Source organism: Schizophyllum commune, assembly GCF_000143185.2.
Source record: "Schizophyllum commune H4-8 unplaced genomic scaffold SCHCOscaffold_7, whole genome shotgun sequence".
Taxonomy (NCBI): domain Eukaryota; kingdom Fungi; phylum Basidiomycota; class Agaricomycetes; order Agaricales; family Schizophyllaceae; genus Schizophyllum; species Schizophyllum commune.
The window spans coordinates 1997570-2016597 of NW_026089544.1; the positions used below are offsets into that span (position 1 = coordinate 1997570).

The following is a 19028-nucleotide window of genomic DNA, read 5'->3' on the forward strand; positions in this document are numbered from 1 at the left end:
CCTCGGGTCTCGCCAGATGCAGAACTTTGACCTGCTCCGGCCACATTCCAGGATCTGCTCCCAATGCGAAACTCCTCTGATGCCAGGCTCCTATATCATCTTCATGCTTTCATTGTTCTGTTTCTCAGTCTTCGGAATCGTAGAGCCAGTCTCTAAACGCGATCACGTGCGCAGCTGATCTCAACTAAATGAGCGCGTAGCTGGGTTTTATAGCGACCTGCAAACGCTTGCGTCAAAAAGGGGCGCCGTCAAGTCCCATCGGAAGAGCTCTACTCATGAGCGATCTGCTGCATACGATCAAATTGAAAGCAAACAAGCCTTCAACCGTACACTAGCACGCGTCGGTCTTTCCACGCCACATATTGCCTTTTGATCACGTTGTCATTGTTCAAGTGACTTGTCCGTCACGTCCGAATCCCGATCGAGTCATGATCGATGGCGGTAAATGCTCTGAGAGGCTTGTCGACCGCCATCTTTCGCAGAGCAATGTCTACAGTACCTGAGGCGTCCGCGGCCCCCACGACCAAGTCAGCCGCCAAGAAGGAGGCCAAACGGCTCGAGAAGGAGGCCAAGCTTGCTGCGAAGGCCCTCAAGACAGCCGCCGCTCCCAAGTCCACCAAGGAGAAGGTGAAGAAGGAGAAGGCCGATGAGCAGGAGTTCGTGAACACCACCCCGGCCGGGGAGAAGAAGGACCTGTCGCAGCCCATGTCCGCGGGGTACAACCCGACGGCGGTAGAGGCGGCCTGGTATGACTGGTGGGAGGCGCAGGGCTACTTCAAGCCGAAGGAGGACGACGGCAGCCCGACATTCGTTATGCCCTCGCCACCACCGAATGTCACTGGCAGCCTTCACATTGGACACGCGCTGACAACCGCCATCCAAGACTCGCTCGTGCGTTGGCACCGCATGCGGGGCTACCGCACGCTTTTCGTTCCCGGGTTCGACCATGCAGGCATTTCCACCCAGTCCGTGGTTGAGAAGCGGCTGTTCAAGCTTACCGGAGAGACGCGACATGACCTTGGACGCGAGAAGTTCGTGGAGAAGGTTGGGGAGTGGAAGGACGAGTGCGTAGCCGGTGCTTCAGCCACGGCAATGTACTGACACGCCCTGCAGCTACATGAGCCGTATCTCCAACCAGCTACGCAGGCTCGGCGGCTCTTACGACTGGTCACGCAAGGCTTACACCATGGATCCTCCACTTTACCGCGCTGTCATCGAGAACTTCTGCAGGTTGCACGAAGATGGGATTATCTACCGCGCCAACCGCCTCGTCAACTGGTGTGTGCGGCTGAACACGACTTTGTCCAATCTCGAGGTGCGCTGCAACTGTATCTGCAATATTTCCCGCTCACTTAAGTCCAGGTCGACCAAAAAGCATTGAACGGCCGCGAATTCCTGTCTGTCCCCGGGTACAAGGAGAAGGTCGAGTTCGGCGTCATCACCTCGTTCGCATACCCCATAGAGAACTCAGGTGCGTCGTGCACGTCCTTCCCTCGCCCACCCTACTGACAGTAAGCATCCAGACGAGAAGATCATCATCGCCACCACCCGTCCGGAAACCATGCTCGGAGACACGGCCATCGCCGTCCACCCCGACGACGCGCGCTACAAGCACCTGCACGGCAAATTCGCCATCCACCCCTTCATCCCCGGCCGCAAGATGCCCATCATCACCGACGCGGAGGCCGTCGACATGGAGTTCGGTACCGGTGCCGTGAAGATTACGCCCGCGCACGACCCGAACGACTACGCTGTCGGTACAAGGCATAACCTCGCTTTCATCAACATCCTCAACGACGACGGGACCCTCAACGAGAACGCGGGCGAGAAGTTCGCGGTATGTGCTATCTGGATGGGTCGAGGACCGGGCGCTTATGTTCGTAGGGCATGCCGAGGTTCAAGGCGCGCGTGGAGGTGGTGAAGGCACTCGAGGCGGCCGGTCTGTTCGTGGAGAAGAAGGACAACCCGATGCAGATCCCGATATGCAGGTCCGTGCGGCGTGATTATCCAACATACGGCGTGCTCATGAATGCATTACAGCAAGTCCGGAGATGTCATTGAACCCATCCTCAAGCCACAGTGGTGGGTGAACTGCAAGCCTCTTGCCGAGGAAGCGATCAAGGTCTGTGCCGAACAGACGGCTGGATCTCAGAGGTCTGACCGGTTGGTCTAGCGCACAAGAGCCGGCGAACTCCTCATCCAGCCCAAGCAGTCCGAGAACGAGTGGTACCGGTGGTTGGAGGGCATCCAGGACTGGTGTATCTCGCGTCAGCTCTGGTGGGGTCACCGTGTGCCGGCATACTTTGTTAACGTCGAGGGCGCGGAGCAGGACGTGAGCGGCTTACTGAGAGGCGATCGACGTTCGTGCTCATCGTTGACCAGAAAATCGACGGCAAGCACTGGGTCGTTGGGCGGACACTCGAGGAGGCGACCGAGCGCGCCAAGGCGTTCGCTAATGGCAAGCCGTTCACCCTCGAGCAGGACGAGGATGTCTTGGATACCTGGTTCTCCTCCGGCCTCTGGCCCTTCTCTATCATGGGTTGGCCAGAAAATGTGCGTGTCCGTCATTAACCTCTATCGTGCACATACCTGACCGTCCTCCCTCCAGACCTTCGACTACCGCAACTTCTACCCCTCCTCCATCCTCGAGACCGGCTGGGACATCCTCTTCTTCTGGGTCGCCCGCATGGTCATGCTCGGCCTCAAGCTCACCGACCAGATGCCCTTCCGCGAGGTCTACTGCCACGCCATGATCCGCGACGCGCACGGGCGCAAGATGAGCAAGTCGCTCGGGAACGTCATCGACCCGCTCGACGTGATCCAGGGCTGCGAGCTCGAGAAGCTGCACGCGCAGCTGCTCGAGGGCAACCTCGACGAGAAGGAGATCAAGAAGGCGAAGGAGGGCCAGAAGAAGGACTTCCCCAAGGGCATCCCGCAGTGCGGCACGGACGCGCTGCGCTTCGCGCTGTGCGCGTACTCGGGCGGCGGGCGCGACATCAACCTGGAGATCCTGCGCGTAGAGGGGTACCGGAAGTTCTGCAACAAGATCTTCAACGCGACGAAGTTCGCGATGCTGAAGCTCGATGAATCGTTCGTGCCGCAGCCGACGGCGAAGGTGCGTGCCCTCAGTGGGCGTAGGAACGTCCGACAGCTGATATGCATATCTAGCCCACCGGGAAGGAGAGCCTTGTCGAGAAGTGGATTTTGCACAAGCTGAACGTCGCCGCGAAGGAGCTCAACGCGCAGATGACGGAGCGCAACTTCATGATGGCGACCACGGCGGCATACAACTTCTGGCTATACGAGCTCTGCGACGTCTACATCGTGCGTTCGATCGTGGTCTCTACGCTACGAGAACAACCCTGACCTTGATCATAGGAGGCGATGAAGCCGATGACGGACGAGGGCGCGTCGGCCGAGACGAGACGATCCGCTCAAGAGACCCTGTACACCTGCTTGGACCACGGGCTTAGACTCTTGCATCCCTTCATGCCGTTCGTGACGGAGGAGCTGTGGCAGCGCTTGCCCAGACGACCGAACGACTCGACGCCTTCGATCATGCTGTCCAAGTTCCCTGAATCTGTGCGTACACACCCAACGGCTCATGCGTGCGCCTCACTGATCTCGCCCCCTCGCCAGAGCCACGACTTCACCTTCGACGAGGCCGAGAAGCAGTTCGACCTCGTCTTCTCCGCGCTCAAGACCGGACGATCGCTCGCGGCGTCGTACAGCTTGCAGAACGACATCCAGTGTGCGTGAACGTTCGACATACTGTACGCTCTGCTCACCGCGACTCTCAGTCTTCATACTCGCCCAGTCTGACGCGGACGCGGCGCTCTTTGAGTCTCAGGTGCCCACGATCGTCGCGTTGACGAAGGGCTGCAAATCGGCGAAGGTCGTGCGCGAGCTCAAGGAGATTCCTGAAGGCTGCGGTGCCGCTGTCGTCACCCCCACTGTCGCCATCCACACCCTTGTCCGAGTGAGTCTTAGTCCTCTACGCGCTTACATCAACTGAGTCGTCGTGCAGGGTCTCGTCGACTTGGACGTTGAGATCTCAAAATGCGACAAGAAGCTCGACGTCGTGCGTCTGGCGCACCAGAAGATCGTCAAGACGGAGTCGCAGGCGGACTATGAGCAGAACGTCCCGGAGAGTGTGCGCACAGCGAATGCTGACAAGCGCAAGACGTTAGAGGCTGAGATCGCTACGCTGGAGCTTTCGAAGGAGATGTTCTCGAATCTGAAGTAAATTAGAAGACGGCCTACAGCTGCGTATGTTTCCAGTATGCCATAGTACGTTGTCGAAGCCCTACATCAAGGAATAATCGTGCAGTTTCAAGAACGAGAATAATACTGGGAAGATGTATCGTCATGATTGTCTTCGGTGACCTTAAATCCATCTAATTCTTCGCAGACTTTCCTCGCGTCCGCGAAGGCTGTGCGCCTCAGACCTCAGGAACAACCGCTGCCACGGTCTAGTCTACCTTTCTTGAGCGCTTTGCCGACCTGGGTCTACCAACCCTTGACTTCGACGGAGAATCCGGTGGTATAGCGATGATGCCAGGGACCGGGGTTGCGTTGGTGCTCTCGGTTGACTGGCGTGGCCGTTTTTTTTTGTGGCAGAGCGTGTCCTGAGAGCGGGCCTCGCATCCGCATCAGATATACGCGGCGCAACGAGCTTTCCCTCTGCATCCTTCTTCTCCATGAATCGCGGCCCGGCGCGTACATGGTGCTCTCCAGCTCGTTTATGAAGCCCACCTTGAACTTAAGCACGCGTCCCACGTACTGCCTGATATGCACCCACTAGAGATCACATCCGCCCTGTACCATGGGCCCGTCGCGCAGGATGAACGCGGTCCGTGCGCAGCGCGACCTTCATGTGCACAGCACGCACTCTTGTCTCCTGCTGCCATCATCTCATCTCTTCGACGCCGTCCTTGCACAAGGCAGGCATGCCTGATGATGGACATGATACTCACCCACGTCCGCTGCCTTGGCAAGTTCCTCCCCGGTCAAAAAAATACGTGCTGGGCTTCCCGTACACAATTGAAGTGGCGCGCAGAGCCGGCCAGCGCTTCCGGCCACTGCCCGAGGACCCTTCGCCGGAAATTATTGAGGCACAGCGCAATACCTCCTATCGGTCGATGTTGGGCAATCTCTGCAACAAGTACCCCATCCCAGGTCGCTATCGCAGCTTCGGCGCTATTGCCTTCCTGGACGAGGAACGCACTTTGGTCGACTACGTGATCGCCCTGGTGGACCTCCGCTCCTCGAAGCCGAGTGAACGCCAACTTCCGACGCCGGAGGTCGTCGAGATGATTGCGGACGAGTTGGAATTCGAGGGGCCAGCTCGCGAGCCGCGCTGGTACAAGCTGGCCGACTTGGATTATTATTGATGATCGCTGACCACGTACGTCACAAACACCTCTTTATCCAATGTGAGCTCACCTTGAGACGTCGTTGTCTTTGCGCAGTGGGGAGTATACCAATCGGTGGACCTTGTGCTTGTGAACCGTCGCCGCGGCATGGATACCATCTGCCATCTGCGTGTATGCCAGAGTGTATCACCCACATCCATGTCCGCCTAATGCAATGCCATCGCACTTGCCTACGTAGAACAATGAAGCAAGCTCACTGGCTGTTGACATATTAAATGAGCATACGTAGTACAAAACACCTTCTACGCACACCTCCGACCGATGCCACAAACTGCTCGGCTTCGACGGGTTAGATTAAAGACTGGATGAGTACTGCATGTAACGTGGAAGGCTGAGTTCACCAAATCGCCGAGTGCGGGAGGAACGCGAGTACCTCGGGCATGCGGTCCGTGTCGACGAGGAAGTTCCGCAGCGCAGCCTTCGTCTACGCGCCGCACTCGTAGTCGCTGGTCGACTCCTTCGAGAGTAAGGGCAGCCCGGTGCGCGCGCTCTTGAGCCGGATGGAACGCATGAGCGCGAAGGAGGCGAAGAGGTCGTCCATGCCAAGTCCCTGACGACGGACTCGACCTCAGCGTGGTCGCCGACGAGCATGGCCTTGAAGATGGACACCCACTGCCGGCGCATCTCCTTCGAGATGCTAATGTGCAAGCCGAAGTTGAGGATTACGAGCTGCAGCTGTGTCGGCTTCGAGGGATGGGCGCAACTAAGGACGCTACCGGGGTGAGGATCGCAATGCACCCAGTCCGAGCTGAACATCTGCGCCAGCATCGCGCAGGTTCACGAAGCGAAGCTGCGCGGCTTCGACCAGCAGGTCGCCGTGAAGATCTATAAGCCGGGCGTTGCGCGCCAGACTTAGTGGGACCTCGCGACCTACAAGGGAGCGCAGTGGCTCCAGGTCGAGCTGCTCGTCAACTTCCTCGTCGATCATATCTCGGACCACCTCCGCAAGGAGCTCGACTGCATCCGGGGGGCGGACAACGCACGGCGGACAACCGCGTCCGTGCGCGCGTACCCGGACTTTGCGCACCGCATGCATGGATCCGAAGTGTACGAATACTCTACGAAGGGGGTCATGACGGCGGAATGGATCGACAACGTACCATTGAGCAATCACGATTCCGTTCTACGACTTGTGGGCGGAAAGCCGTCGTTGCCGAGCGCGGACACGGTCAGACCGCTACAGGGAGGGGGGCGCGCTGTCATGCAGACCATGATCGAGCTGTTCGGCGCACTCGCTACCGCCTGCTCCTCGAAGATCCCGAATACGCCATTCGGGCAGCTTGGCGGGCGCCAGAACTTGGAGCAGAAGACGGCTTCGACGATGCAGTAGAGGACCTGAGGTGCGCCGTCCCACAAGGACTTGGATTTGACCTGAACGAGTTCGGGGAGCAGAAACGTGTTTGCGCCGATGGCCTGACCTGCGCAGGGTTAGCAGGGAGCATGGATGGGGAGTACGGCGGACGCACCGATCTGTATGTATGATCCACTGTTCCTCCTGAGGAGGTTGTACATCCGCTCTGCAACGCGCTCATGGAGTTCTGGTGAACTCGCGCTGGCAAGGTAACCTTCGCGGAGTAGCCTCAGGCTATCTTCCCACACTGCGTCTCGAAGTCAGCGATAGTCCGTGGGACACGGCTAAGCACGCACCATGTAGACTGTACGAACTTTACGCGTTATGGGACGCATTCACGTTGATGGTCATCGCCAAGAGGAAGCCAATCCCAACGCCGGTATGCGAAGCTCTTCTAGCGTCATTTGGGGCTCTGGAGGGAGACGGAGGTGGGGAAGCGCTCGTAGTGAATCCTTGCCCGGATGCATGGCGAGTCCGAGCCGCGAGTCTAGCAGTCATCGGCATCCGTATGTCAGCGACGCGCAGGCTCGATCTAAGCTATCTGTTGAGAACACTCTCTCCAATTGTGTAGAGTACATACCTTAGGCGCTTCAGCAAATTCATGGCCTCCCCGGCAACCGGCGAGCGCGTCAAGTTCTTATATTATGCGGTGTCTGTACTGCATCGCGAATCAATACTTGATGAGGATGGGTTCCGATATAAAGACGCCTTGTGAGGTTTTTTGGTTTGTTATAAGAGAGGCCCGAGGCTATATGCAGCATGTCTTCGCTGCTTGGGCGCTTTCGAGGGTCAGGTATTGCGGTCGCGACGAGGTCGGATGAGAGACGGGGTAGAGGTCGATAGGCCGGCCCGATCCTCCGTTTGACCCCTAAGCGCCGAAGTTCCATGTTGTCCCGAACGCTAGCCATCTACGCTCGCAGCTATCGTTCTGGCCCATAGCTTTCTGCAATGCAACGAGGTCTGCTGTCTGCTTTCTTCTAATTAGCTGCGTTCGCTGTTGCCATCTCGTCCGAGCAACTTTCCTCTATCCCGAGGCATGCCCAAGCCGACTTTCCTGTCGTACTTCTCACTGTCATATTCTGTCAACACTTACGATCCCTGGACCCCGAATACGTGACGCCGTCGGGCTGTCGTAACCTGCTGTCTAGGCGCCCCGAAATTGGCACTCTTGCAATCAGGAAGGATACTTTCCTCAGGTTCGTCCATTTGATAACATACAGATTGCTCCTACTTACGCATGCAGGTCTTCTGCGATCCTAGGGCTTCCATATGCAAGCCTTCAGCCCTCAGAGCCCTGCCGACGATGCGCTTGGGAGAGAGTCAAAAGCATTCAGCAGCAACCATCAGCAGATCCTGCGCGACCGCGCTCGCAACGGCCGGCGATCGCGTCTGTGGACAGCCTCGCTCGAAGGAAACGATCAACCGGAGTACGAGGACTTCATCGCGAATCTGCAGATCCCGTGTCTCAACGCTTCGCGGGCATCTTTCCTCTTGCATGACTTGAATGTCACTACACCGGATACTACGCCTCAGCGGTCGCGATTGAAGGAAATATTCCAAACGGGTCAGCACACGTGAGTAGTCGTTCACGTCGGGATGAAATCGTAACCGTCTGAACTTGTTGAAGCATCATCATTAACGGGGCGGGAACAGGCAAGACGCGGCTACTTTTTGAGGGTCTTTCCACGCGCTGGGGTCTTTACCTGCCATGCGTGTCGGGTCCCTCCGCTCCCGGGTCCCTTGATCTGAACACAGGCCTCCTACAGCTTTCATCGTTATCCGCGCGGAAGGATGCTCCAAAGGCCCAGACGGGCGACCTTGACTCCCGAAGCGCAGGGATTTTGCGGCGCATCTTCACGCAGATCCTGCTGTCCAGATTGACGCTCTTCGAGCTCTACCTTCGGCATGCTCCCCTTGATGACCCGAACGTACGGATGCGGTGGCTCAGATTTCAGCTATTCCCTTCCGCTAAACTGTGTTACGACATGTTCGACGACTTCTTCAGAGCCATATCCGAACACGACGCAAGTATGGAATACCTCGAGGGTCGTATTCGCGATGCTATCTTCGGTATACGATCCTTACTTGGTCACGACGAGCCCATATACTGCGTCGTGGATGATGCTCAGCGTGCCCATCTGCAAAGCTTGGCAGGACCTGGACCTACCACGGCTTTGCGGCAGATGCTATTGGTCTGGGAGAGCTTCGATGCGATGACGTTCGTGCTGGCGGGGCAGCCGTTTGACTGCTCCCACTTCCATAACTCAGGCGCTACGCCGTATCGGGTCTGGACCGACACTGGTTTTTTCGATGGGGACGAGGAGCAGCGTCGCTACGTGCGTCGCTATCTACCCCCCGACCTGCAGTCGACGCAATCGACGGAGAAACTTCTAGACAGAATTTGCTTATGGCTTCGAGGACGGTGAGAAGAGTTTCTTTCCTACAGAAGCCGTGCTCACGACAGTCTAGTTATCGCATAACGACCTACTTCATCTATTGCCTTCTCACGACCCGCTTTCAAAACCCTCATACCCTTTTGACGTCCTACGTTCGCATGTATGCAGGTATCCAGCCCGAAGATGGTCCTATTCACACGGACTATCGGTTGCGTAGCGAATACAATCGGTTGGTCTCCGGCTACTCTCGGTATGACCCAAGTCAGACACTCCCTCGCGGTAAGCCCACATATATGTGCGTATACACTTGCTCATTCGTCTTAGATGTCTATGCGTGGTCTTCGGCACAGATGGCCCTCCATCGCCTGATTGCACTCGGTCAAGGCAGTGTGATTTTCACAGGAGATTGCTCTCGTCCGGTCTCTCATAGGTTTGCTATGTTCGCGAACTCAGATGGCTCCGAGGCCATCTTTTGCGAGCCTTGCATCATATTCCCGCTTGCACGTCTCGTTTTCCACCGTTGGGGCCCTTCGTACGGCTACCTCTGCACGTCCGTCGCCTCTGCCCTTCAAGATCCACCACACGAGCCGCCCCTCCATCTTGCCTCGATCACTCTACTATTGCTCGCCCTCAAAGGCGATCGCAAGCTCTGCGACATCTTCGCATTGGCGGAGCCATTCCCGGAGTGGGCGCAGCAGACGTGCAAGCTTGTGCGCCTGTCGCGCTCGGAGGAGGCGAATACAATCCATGCTGTCCCGTACGAGACGCCGTTTCCTGGAGGCCGCGACCAGGATCCTTGGGCGACCGAATCGCCAAGCTGGCTACGGCACGATGCAACGGAGCCCTTTTTCGTTGCGTCCGAGTGTAGTCGGGCGGACTTGCTCTTCGCCGTCCAGCTCGCGGATGGTGACGTCCTCTTCGTGGCGCTGAAGATCATGCTCAAGAACAAGCACGTCGATGCTCCCATCGAGAATATCGAGTTGCGCTTGGCGAACATGGAGCCGGACCGTTTGTTCCAGGTATGGTCTCAATCTGCCCGGATTGACAACGAAGATATGCTCAACTCCCTTTCGCAGGTACCGACCGGAGCAGGCCTTTCCCTGGATCTGCAGACGCCGATCGTTGGCTCGGGTGAACCGCGCGTGTTGCGCGCGTTCGCCACCTTTCCGGATGCGACCGATATCGGCAGTCTGCAGCAGGATACCTCCTCGCAGCCTAGAGCGGCGCTCAAAATGGACGCGCTCCAAAAGCTATCAGAGGATATCCCTTGGGATGCTACGCTGCGGCGAATATACTCTGCGCTTATTGATCGTCGCAAGCAACTCATGGTGGGCGACGAATCAGTACGGGTGGATGTTGAGGGCACAATTGCAGACACGGAGTCAGAAGTGTCGGACGACTCTGACGAGGGGCAGGAAGTAGCGGAGTAGACGAAGTTGGCAGGGCGAGGATATACATTGCCGAAGCGCGGGCAGAGGCTTAAGCGTATGAAAGTACTGCATATTGTACGTTGTCGCACTAGTATCTTGTGTATCGCTTCGTGCATGTTCGTAACTCGCGAGTAAGGTGACCTTGCGCCGCAGCTCAGCACGACTCGAGGACATTCTGGTTCCGCTCGGCACTTGCCGATGAAGCATTGGCGCGTCAAGTGGTTGTCCCGAACCCTCATGTTCTCTCCGACAAAGCACGAGGACATTGAAATGCAACCAGAAGGCCAAGATCCGCAAAGTCTCGACAGAACCCTCGAAGACTACATCCGCGAGTGCTCGCTTAGGATTACCCCGGCGCTGTCTGCTTTCGCTAAGAGCAAGACCATGGGGGACTGGACAGCCGCCGTCGCCGATCTGAACGTGCCCACTGATTATATGGAATTTCTCAAATCACTTCGCATCCCTCGGCTTCCCGATACAAACCCGTCCCTACTTCTTCATGAACTTGGGAATGAGGATCATCCGGCCGCTGCTCCGTTACGCATATCGAACATATTTCATTCAGGGAAACACACGTACGCACCCAGCCTGTTCACCTGTTTGAACTACTCACATACCTTGTGCAGGGTCTTCGTCAATAGCCCGGCCACAGGCAAGACACGCTTGCTATACGAAGGTTTATGCAAGAATTGGGGCTTCTATGTCTCTTGCAATGGCAAGCCACCGCGTCTCAGCTCGAGCGATGTGAACGTGGGTGTCCGGCTGGCCGGTCTTCAAGAAAAGCCTAGAGTCAATGCCACTGACTCTGCCCGGAGGCAAATCGTCGACACCAACGTCGAGAAAATGCGCGACCTCTCGGCTCGTGTGCTATTATCTCGACTAACGGTTTTCAAAGTCTATCTGTCGAGTCTTCCAGGCGCGCGCGACCCAAAATATCGCAAGCGCTGGCTTCTCCTACAAATCGCGCCAAGGCTTATGGTGCGCGAAGATGTATTCGACAGCCTTGCCTTCGACATGAACACCGGCGACGCGACACCGGGATTTGTTGAGCGAATGATAGCGGAAACTCTCGGCGAGATTCGTACGATCATCGGCGTAAACGAACCGCTCTTCTTCGTCGTGGATGATGCAAACGTCATCAGCGACTTGGCCTCCGGGGCCTTCGGATCGTCCAGCTGTCTGCGAGAGTTGACAAGGCTTTGGGAAGACTGCGATGGTCTGACCGTGGTTTTGAGCGGAGTTCCCTTCGATATGGGCCCTTTCTGCGGTGCTTCATACCGAATCTGTACCGACACGGGAACATTCTCGGATGTTGAGGATCAGCGTAGGTTCATACATCGTTATCTTCCTCCAAGCCTGCGCGCGACGGAGGACGGGCAGAAATTGGTCAACAGGATATGTTTGTGGTTCAGAGGACGGTGCGTCCCACTTTTCATTCCTGCTCAGTCTTCTAATGATCACCAGATACGGCCTGACTGCCTCGTTTCTCACCTCTCTGCTCATGGGGCGCCTGCTATTCCCCCACACATTGCTCTCCGCGTACATTGCCGTCAATGCACGTGTCGAACCCGAAGACTCCCCGCTAAGCAGGGATAGGCTTGTCCGCACAGGGCACGAAAGGCTTGTTCATGGGCTTGAGGCGTATGACCCCGTCACGGCCCTTCGGGGTGGTAAGTCAGAGACAGTAGTCCAGCGCAAATATCTCTGACGAATTCTGCAGATGTTGAAGCCTGGTTCACTGCGCACATGGTCATGCACAGGATGCTCGTGTTCGGCGAAGAAGGTTACCAGTCAAAAAATGATTGCCTCCATATCGTTTCCTGCGCTCTCGGTGCCTTCCTTGACGCGGATGGCTCAGAAGTCGTTGTCGACGAGCCTATGTACATTTTCCCGCTCATCGATATCTTTTTTCGCGCGGGAATCGGGCCTGCCTATGGCTTCCTCGCGACGGCGGCTTCATCTGTACTCCTCTCCCCCCCGCTGCACCACTCGATCCACCTTTCATTCCTCACTCTCCTGCTTCTTACACTCAAGGGTAATCGCCGGCTTTCCGACCTTTTCCTATCCAACGACCTTGATGCCCTGCCATGCTCAAACAAGCCATGCAAGCTCGTTTGCTTGAAGCGGGACGAGAGCAACGGGAAATTACGCGTCACGCCCTTCATCACTAGCTTCCCGGAGACGGAGTGCGCCGAAAGATGGGCAACGGAGTCTCCAGATTGGCTGCAGCACGCTGGGACAGAGCCCTTCTGCGTTGCGAAGCAGTTCAGTCATGCGGACCTCCTTTTCGTCGTTCAGCTGGAGGACGGCAGCCTGCTCCCCATCGCGCTGAAGATCATCTTGAAGAACGCTCAGATTCACGTCTCGACAGCGGAAGTCGAAGAACATCTGTCGCGCTTGACGTACGAGCGCATCTTTGAGGTGTTTCTATGCCCGGGACGCCAGGTTGTCGCGCAATGCTGATTATTCCGCAGAAGTTCGATCACCTAGACGCTCGCAAGGGCATATTTGCCTCCGGTGCGCCAGGAGTTGCAGATGGGTTGGTCGTGCGACCGATGCTACGAGCATTCGCGACTGACCCGGACACGACTTACATCAACCGGCGACCCGACAGCTCCTCGCAGCTCGTTGCTACCCTCAATGTCAGTGTCCTGAATAGGGCTGCAGCTGATATCCCTTTTAGTAGTGTATATACGCGACTGCACGCAGCGCTTATGCAACCGCGGAAGCAGCGCCTTGTAGGCGATGAATCTTTGCAGGTGGAGGAGGCGGTCGAAAGTTATCGTGCACGTGTACCGTACGTCCAGAAATCGTAGATGCAACAGCAGTGTCGCGTCCCCTTTGTCGCGGCAGGGACCCAAGAAACATGGATAGGCCAGAACTTGAGCATCATTCAATATCACAGACATCAAGAAATAGAGACGAAGGTTGGATGCAAGTTGAAGACGATATCTTCGGCGGTCACACCGATTCACCGGGTGCGCCACAACATCACGGCGTGACGGTCACCGCCCTTCTTAGCTTCAACGGTCGATTCAGCGGTCATCGGATTCGCAGCTACTGGTCGCCCCATTGGTTGGCGCTCTTACTTCGTGGAAGTCAGATCCAAACACCAGAGGACTCGCGACTTGTGACGGAAAACAATCAGGACGAATCGTGGGTTGTTCCCTTGTGACGGACCGTTCGTTGTCTGAGAGCATGCGACATGCTGGTCGCAGGACATTGGACCGTTTCGCTCAACCAAACTCAACTGGTGAGGGTTCAACGAGAGAGCTTTGCAGCACTAGGTGCGTGCCGTTGAGCGCTTTCCTTGTCGTGGTACTCCTCACAAACAGTTCAGGTCTTCAGCCACATAAGATGCAATCGCCAAAACCCCAAACACAGCATGACAGAGCTGTCGTAGACTGTATACAAGAATATACCGCCAGTATCACTCCGTCCTTGTCCGCTTTTGCAACCGGCGAGGCTGGCTTCTCCGATTGGACAGCCGCCGTCGCCGACCTTGACGTGCCCACTGAGTATATGGAGTTCATGCGGTCACTTCACATACCTTGTCTCCCGAATACCAACCCTTCGCTGCTCCTACATGAGCTCGGGTGCGCAAGCCATCCGGCGGCTGCTCCTTCGCGCCTATCAAGTATATTCCATCCTGATCAACACACGTAGGCGCGCACAGCTTCCGCACTTGCAGATACTCATAGACATATGTTCAGTGCCTTCGTCAATAGCTCGGCGACGGGAAAGACACGGCTGTTGTACGAAGGCTTATGCAAGCATTGGGGTCTCTATGTCTCTTGTAACGGCAAACCACCACGTCTGAATTCAGGCGATATACTCGCGGGTATCTCGCTTGCCGATCTGCAAGAACTGGATGGCGTCGACGCCACTGACTCCGCCCGGGTCCAGATCTCTGAGACCAACGTCGAGCAAATGCACGACCTCTCTATTCGTGTACTCTTATCCCGACTCACGATCTTCAAACTATATCTGGCGAGCCTCCCGGACGCGCGCGATCTCAAATATCGCAAGCGCTGGCTTCTGCTTCAGATCGCACCGAGGCACATGGTGCGCGAAGATGTGTTCGACGGGCTCGCATCGCGGCTGGACATACGCCACACGACGCCGGGCTACGTTCAACAGATGATCGAGGATACTCTACGCGAGATCCGCTCTTCCATCGGCATGAACGAGCCTTTATTTTTCGTCGTCGATGATGTACACGCCATTAGTGACCAGTTCTCCGAGGCTTTCGGCACATCCACTTGTTTACGAGAACTGACAAGATCCTGGGAGGGTTACGATGGCCTGACTATGGTTCTGAGCGGAGTTCCCTTTGACATGGCTCCCTTCCGCGATGCTTCTTATCGCCTGTGCGTAAACACGGGCTCTTTCTCTGATGTAGAGGATCAACGGCGGTATATACGACGTTACCTTCCTCCAAGGTTATGCGAGACAGAGGACGGGCAAAAGCTGATCAATCGCATATGTTTGTGGTTCAGGGGACGGTGTGTGCGCCTTTTCTTTCTGTGCATCTTTGCTGATGGTCTACAGATATCGCTTGACTGCCTTATTTCTCACCTCTCTGCTTATGGGGCGCCTTCTATTCCCCCATACCTTGCTTTCTGCGTTCATTGCGGTCAATGCGCGGGTCGAGCCCGATGACTCCCCGCTCACCTGGGATAGACTCGTTCGTGCGGGGCACGAGAGGCTTGTTCATGGGCTTCGGGTCTATGATCCTGTCGCAGCTCTCAACAATGGTCAGTACTTCCACAGGCACAGCGAGAATTTCTCTGACGGGCCCCAGATATCGAAGGTTGGTTTACTGCGCACATGGTTCTGCATAGGATGATCGTATTCGGCGAAGAAGGCTTCAAGTCGACGGAAAACTGCGTGCAACTCGTGAGCGGTTCTCTTGGCGCCTTTATCAATGCGGAAGGCTCGGAGGCCATTGTTGATGAACCTATGTACATCTTCCCTCTAGCCGACATCTTCTTTCGGGCAGGCATAGGGCCCGCCTACGGGTTCCTCGCGAAGACAGCTTCATCCGTGCTTCTCTCTCCCCCACTGCACAACTCGATCCACCTTTCATTCCTTACTCTTCTGCTGTTCGCACTCAAGGGGGACCGCTGCCCTTCTACTCTCTTCCTATCCAACGAGCTTTGTACCCTTCCATGGGCGCACATGTCATGCAAGCTCGTTCGCGTGACGCGGGACGAAAGCGACGGAAAATTCCGTGTCAGGCCCTTCATCACTGGCTTCCCGGAGGCGGAGTGCGACGAAAGATGGGCAACGGAGTCTCCAATCTGGCTGCAGCACGCCGTGCCAGAGCCCTTCTGCGCTGCGAAGCAGTTCAGCCATGCTGACCTCCTCTTCGTCGTTCAGCTGCAGGACGGCAGCCTGCTCCCCATAGCGCTGAAGATCATCTTGAAGAACGCTCAGATTCATGTCTCGACAGCGGAAATCGAAGAACATCTGTCGCGCTTGACATACGAGCGCATCTTTGAGGTATTTCTCTATCCCGATTCCCGAACGCTACGTTGTCGATGCTGAACTTTTCGCAGAACTTCGATCATCTTGACGCTCGGAAGAGCATATTCGCCTCCGATGCACCAGGAGTTGCAAACGGTTTGGTCGTGCGACCGATGCTACGAGCATTTGCGACGTACCCGGACGCGACTTACATCAATCGGCGACACGACAACTCCTCGCAGCCCATTGCAGCCCTCAACCTCAGTCTCCTGCGAGGGGTCGCAGCTGATATTCCCTATAACAGTGTCCTAAACCGGCTGTACGCAGCGCTTATGCTACCGCGGAAGCAGCGCCTTGTAGGCGACGTTTCTTTGGAGGTGGAGGAGTCGGTTCGCAGTTATCGTGCGCGTGTACCGTACACTCAGAAATCGTGAGGTCTGAGATGTTTCTGTCGTGGGCGTATCAGTGTTGCACACTATGTACGAGGTGAATGTACTGTACTAGGATGCAACTTCGTCCGGGTCCGGTGATAGTCCTCGCCATTCGTAGCGTTGAACAGCTGATTATCATGCGCCAGTCTTTGCGACACGCAAGATGCGGAATAAATGACTCATACTAATAGGATAGCGTGTCCTAATGAACGGCGTTGCCTTCGGTCAAAGAAATGAGGGTAAGAGCAGAGGAGCACCGGAAGATGCCGCGAAGTGGCGGGGATTCAGAACAATAGCAATGACGCATTTGGCAGCCATCTATGACGCACTGACGTCACTGAACGCGCCCAAAACCAGCGCGCGTCCTCCACGGAGACACTTTGAACGCAACCATTATCTTTGCGCACTGTCCCCTCGACCGCGAGCTTCGTCAACGCGCACAACGACCACTTCCGCCATGTCCTCCCCGTCATCATCCAAGAACCTGCCCCCAAAGCGTCAGGAGCCCGCGATGCGGCCGGTCAAGCCGCCGCTCTCGACGGTGTCCTTCTCGAACTTCATCTACGTCCTCGTCGCGCTCCTCGCGCTCACAGCGGCCTACTTCTCCTACAGGACGGTGCAGATAAAGACCGAGGTGCGTGCGAGTGCCAGTCATGCCTCGCGTACACGCATGCTTACCGCCTCTCCCACCTAGGTCGGCGGCTGGTGGAACCTCGCCCTAGGCAAGCGGCCGAACTACATGGCACCCCCAGAGGGTAGACACCCCGACAAAATCGGCAAAGACGCCAACGACGAGACCGTCGAGTCCCGCATTGAGGCGCTGGCAGAAGCACTCGGCATCAAGTCGAACGACCTCGCATCCGCGATCGCCGTCGCCGTGAAGGAGTACGTGCCGCCCGCCAGCCTGTCCTCGATCGCGTCGTCGCAGACGGGGGACGCGGTGGAAGCTATGATCACGGAGACGCCGAAAGAGCGGCAAGGGCAGGGGGCAGGGCAGCCGAAGAAGGGCGAGGCGGGGTGGATGGACACGTTGGTGGGACTGGATGAGCCGTAGAGCATGTAGGCATGATTCGCATAGCAGGGACAACGCCCACGCAATTTTGTATATTACAAACATACACACTTATCAGCGCACCGCGTTGAATCGCTGCCGCTCTTCCTGCTCGCGCCGGATGTCTTCCTGTTCTAGCCGTGTATTGAGCGCTGCGTGGATCTGCGACGCGCACTTTTCTGCGTCCTATGAGAGCGGTCAGACCAGAAAGAAACAACCTGAACACGATCCACGTACGCCCAACAACCTATCCATATCTCCCAGCGGGACCTCCCCTGCGCCCAGCAACCTGAACGCCTGCAATCTCGGACCCTCGTCGAACGAGAACGCCGCGAAGCACCGCATCGGTGCACTCAGCTCCTCTTGCGGACTAGCGTCGAGGAAGTAGGCAGGCGATGGAGGCATCTGTCGTGTCTCGATCAGCTAGTGTACGTCCCCCTTCATCCCTGCACAACGCACCAAATTCAACGTCACGCCCACCGGCCAGCGCTCCCGGCCGCCCAGCACCTCGCCCTCCTCCCAGTAGTCGAGCAGCTCAAAGTCGGCCGCCGCGCGCACCGCCTCCCGCGTGTCGAACGCACTGGCAGCGGGCCCGTCGACGTCCATGTCGCCCGCGCCCGCGCCCTGCGCCGCGTTCTTGCCCCTCGCGCCTGATGCGCCGGGGGCGGCGCGATACTCGACCGCGCGCGTCCGCGGCACGCGCGTATCCCACAGCGCTGCACGCGCGGCCATGAAGAGGGCGTCGGGGACGCTCCCCGCGGCGGCGAGGACGACGCAGTCAAGTGCGAGGAGCCAGGCCTTTTTCGCGGGGATGATGGTGAGGGAGGCGGGGAGGAGGGAAGGGTGCGCGAGAGTGGTGTCGAGAAGGGAAGTGAGGTCGGCCTGGAGATCATCGAGCGCGGGTGCGGTGAGGTGTGGGTAGGCCTGAGGGGAGCTGGCTGGGTGTTAGTTAGTTGCAAGTAGGGAGGAGGACAGACGTAGGGGCGATAAGATGAGGGTACACATACAAAGGTGGAGGTGCGGATGAATGTCAAAGGGGAAAAGCTCACCAAGTCACCGAGCACACCACGCCCTGCCGCTCGCCGTCCGCCACATCCACGACCTCGAGCTTCGTCGCCGCCCACACCTCCGTGCCGCCGCTCCCATCCTTCCCCGCGCCAATCGTCAGCCTCGCGCTCCCACTAGCTAGTGGTGCAACGCCCGTCTCCAGCTGGATCTCGCGAAACTCATGCAGCGCGCGTCCATCTAGGCGCGTCGGCGGGTCGAGGAGGATGCCCGCTTGAATGAACGACTTCTCCGCCTTGGAGATCGGAGCAGCCATATGATTGTAGAGCCTGAGATGGTGAACTGGGAGGAAGCAGGTACGAGAGTTCGTTCGGACTGCCCTAAATATCAGGTCAAAGCTAGATGTGGAGGAGGAAAACAATGAATCCCCGATCGGGAAGCAATAGACCCCGGCGGCATT

General features: G+C 57.1%; 10 protein-coding genes across 10 annotated transcripts; 5 read left to right on the forward strand and 5 right to left on the reverse strand.

The window, feature by feature from the left end:
• The first annotated feature begins 465 nt into the window (after positions 1-465).
• Positions 466-4539, forward strand: SCHCODRAFT_02629823 (uncharacterized protein). Its single transcript, XM_003031186.2, has 14 exons — positions 466-1064; positions 1114-1315; positions 1363-1471; positions 1524-1837; positions 1885-1988; positions 2041-2122; positions 2174-2332; positions 2383-2553; positions 2609-3115; positions 3169-3324; positions 3379-3582; positions 3640-3751; positions 3801-3979; positions 4028-4539. The coding sequence occupies exons 1-14, from the start codon at positions 487-489 to the stop codon at positions 4244-4246; spliced, it is 3096 nt and encodes a 1031-aa protein (XP_003031232.1). The 5' UTR covers positions 466-486; the 3' UTR covers positions 4247-4539.
• On the reverse strand, positions 4360-4714 carry SCHCODRAFT_02629824 (uncharacterized protein). Its single transcript, XM_050345553.1, has one exon. It carries the CDS (start codon positions 4700-4702, stop codon positions 4478-4480), a length of 225 nt encoding a protein of 74 aa, XP_050199748.1. The 5' UTR covers positions 4703-4714; the 3' UTR covers positions 4360-4477.
• A 418-nt stretch (positions 4715-5132) lies between these two features.
• SCHCODRAFT_02629832 (uncharacterized protein) lies at positions 5133-5576 on the forward strand. Its single transcript, XM_003031185.3, has 2 exons — positions 5133-5407; positions 5472-5576. The coding sequence occupies exon 1, from the start codon at positions 5142-5144 to the stop codon at positions 5391-5393; it is 252 nt and encodes an 83-aa protein (XP_003031231.1). The 5' UTR covers positions 5133-5141; the 3' UTR covers positions 5394-5407; positions 5472-5576.
• A 17-nt stretch (positions 5577-5593) lies between these two features.
• Positions 5594-6361, reverse strand: SCHCODRAFT_02326661 (uncharacterized protein). The gene has a single exon (XM_050342377.1). It carries the CDS (start codon positions 6201-6203, stop codon positions 5730-5732), a length of 474 nt encoding a protein of 157 aa, XP_050199749.1. The 5' UTR covers positions 6204-6361; the 3' UTR covers positions 5594-5729.
• SCHCODRAFT_02326686 (uncharacterized protein) lies at positions 6169-7181 on the reverse strand. Its single transcript, XM_003030799.2, has 3 exons — positions 7083-7181; positions 6902-7033; positions 6169-6853 (listed from the first exon to the last, which is right to left on the reverse strand). Exons 2-3 carry the CDS (start codon positions 6945-6947, stop codon positions 6546-6548), a joined length of 354 nt encoding a protein of 117 aa, XP_003030845.1. The 5' UTR covers positions 6948-7033; positions 7083-7181; the 3' UTR covers positions 6169-6545.
• Positions 7039-7517, reverse strand: SCHCODRAFT_02326777 (uncharacterized protein). The gene is made up of 2 exons (XM_050342378.1): positions 7367-7517; positions 7039-7318 (listed from the first exon to the last, which is right to left on the reverse strand). The coding sequence occupies exons 1-2, from the start codon at positions 7387-7389 to the stop codon at positions 7102-7104; spliced, it is 240 nt and encodes a 79-aa protein (XP_050199750.1). The 5' UTR covers positions 7390-7517; the 3' UTR covers positions 7039-7101.
• A 538-nt stretch (positions 7518-8055) lies between these two features.
• SCHCODRAFT_02505094 (uncharacterized protein) lies at positions 8056-10612 on the forward strand (the record flags this gene model as incomplete). Its single annotated transcript, XM_003031184.2, has 4 exons — positions 8056-8360; positions 8414-9208; positions 9256-9461; positions 9507-10612. 4 exons carry the CDS (start codon positions 8056-8058, stop codon positions 10610-10612), a joined length of 2412 nt encoding a protein of 803 aa, XP_003031230.1.
• Positions 10613-10849: 237 nt separating this feature from the next.
• SCHCODRAFT_02581751 (uncharacterized protein) lies at positions 10850-16677 on the forward strand (the record flags this gene model as incomplete). The annotated part of the gene is made up of 12 exons (XM_050343918.1): positions 10850-11187; positions 11239-12030; positions 12077-12282; positions 12333-13033; positions 13087-13409; positions 13466-13768; positions 13831-14274; positions 14326-15117; positions 15164-15369; positions 15417-16117; positions 16174-16531; positions 16583-16677. 11 exons carry the CDS (start codon positions 10850-10852, stop codon positions 16513-16515), a joined length of 5148 nt encoding a protein of 1715 aa, XP_050199751.1. The 3' UTR covers positions 16516-16531; positions 16583-16677.
• Positions 16678-16972: 295 nt separating this feature from the next.
• On the forward strand, positions 16973-17467 carry SCHCODRAFT_01057329 (uncharacterized protein; the record flags this gene model as incomplete). Its single annotated transcript, XM_050340953.1, has 2 exons — positions 16973-17146; positions 17207-17467. Coding segments are annotated over 2 exons (435 nt in total), but the record flags the coding sequence as incomplete, so codon positions are not given.
• On the reverse strand, positions 17219-18884 carry SCHCODRAFT_02735894 (ribosomal protein S5 domain 2-like protein; the record flags this gene model as incomplete). The annotated part of the gene is made up of 4 exons (XM_003030798.2): positions 17219-17749; positions 17801-17968; positions 18023-18497; positions 18613-18884. The coding sequence occupies 4 exons, from the start codon at positions 18882-18884 to the stop codon at positions 17639-17641; spliced, it is 1026 nt and encodes a 341-aa protein (XP_003030844.2). The 3' UTR covers positions 17219-17638.
• Positions 18885-19028: the final 144 nt, after the last annotated feature.

What these genes read in the sequence shown, in the direction of transcription:
- SCHCODRAFT_02629832 (XM_003031185.3), top strand. Translation starts at nt 5,142, where the DNA reads ATGTTGGGCAATCTCTGCAACAAGTACCCCATCCCAGGTCGCTATCGC.
- SCHCODRAFT_02629823 (XM_003031186.2), top strand. Translation starts at nt 487, where the DNA reads ATGTCTACAGTACCTGAGGCGTCCGCGGCCCCCACGACCAAGTCAGCC. An exon ending in ACGCGGGCGAGAAGTTCGCG is followed by an intron (nt 1,838 to 1,884) that starts GTATGTGCTATC and finishes TTATGTTCGTAG; the next exon opens with GGCATGCCGAGGTTCAAGGC. An exon ending in TGTCCAAGTTCCCTGAATCT is followed by an intron (nt 3,583 to 3,639) that starts GTGCGTACACAC and finishes CCCCCTCGCCAG; the next exon opens with AGCCACGACTTCACCTTCGA.
- SCHCODRAFT_02326661 (XM_050342377.1), bottom strand. Translation starts at nt 6,203, where the DNA reads ATGCTGGCGCAGATGTTCAGCTCGGACTGGGTGCATTGCGATCCTCAC.
- SCHCODRAFT_02326777 (XM_050342378.1), bottom strand. Translation starts at nt 7,389, where the DNA reads ATGAATTTGCTGAAGCGCCTAAG. An exon ending in AATTTGCTGAAGCGCCTAAG is followed by an intron (nt 7,319 to 7,366) that starts GTATGTACTCTA and finishes CAGATAGCTTAG; the next exon opens with ATCGAGCCTGCGCGTCGCTG.
- SCHCODRAFT_02629824 (XM_050345553.1), bottom strand. Translation starts at nt 4,702, where the DNA reads ATGGAGAAGAAGGATGCAGAGGGAAAGCTCGTTGCGCCGCGTATATCT.
- SCHCODRAFT_02326686 (XM_003030799.2), bottom strand. Translation starts at nt 6,947, where the DNA reads ATGTACAACCTCCTCAGGAGGAACAGTGGATCATACATACAGATCG. An exon ending in TGGATCATACATACAGATCG is followed by an intron (nt 6,854 to 6,901) that starts GTGCGTCCGCCG and finishes AACCCTGCGCAG; the next exon opens with GTCAGGCCATCGGCGCAAAC.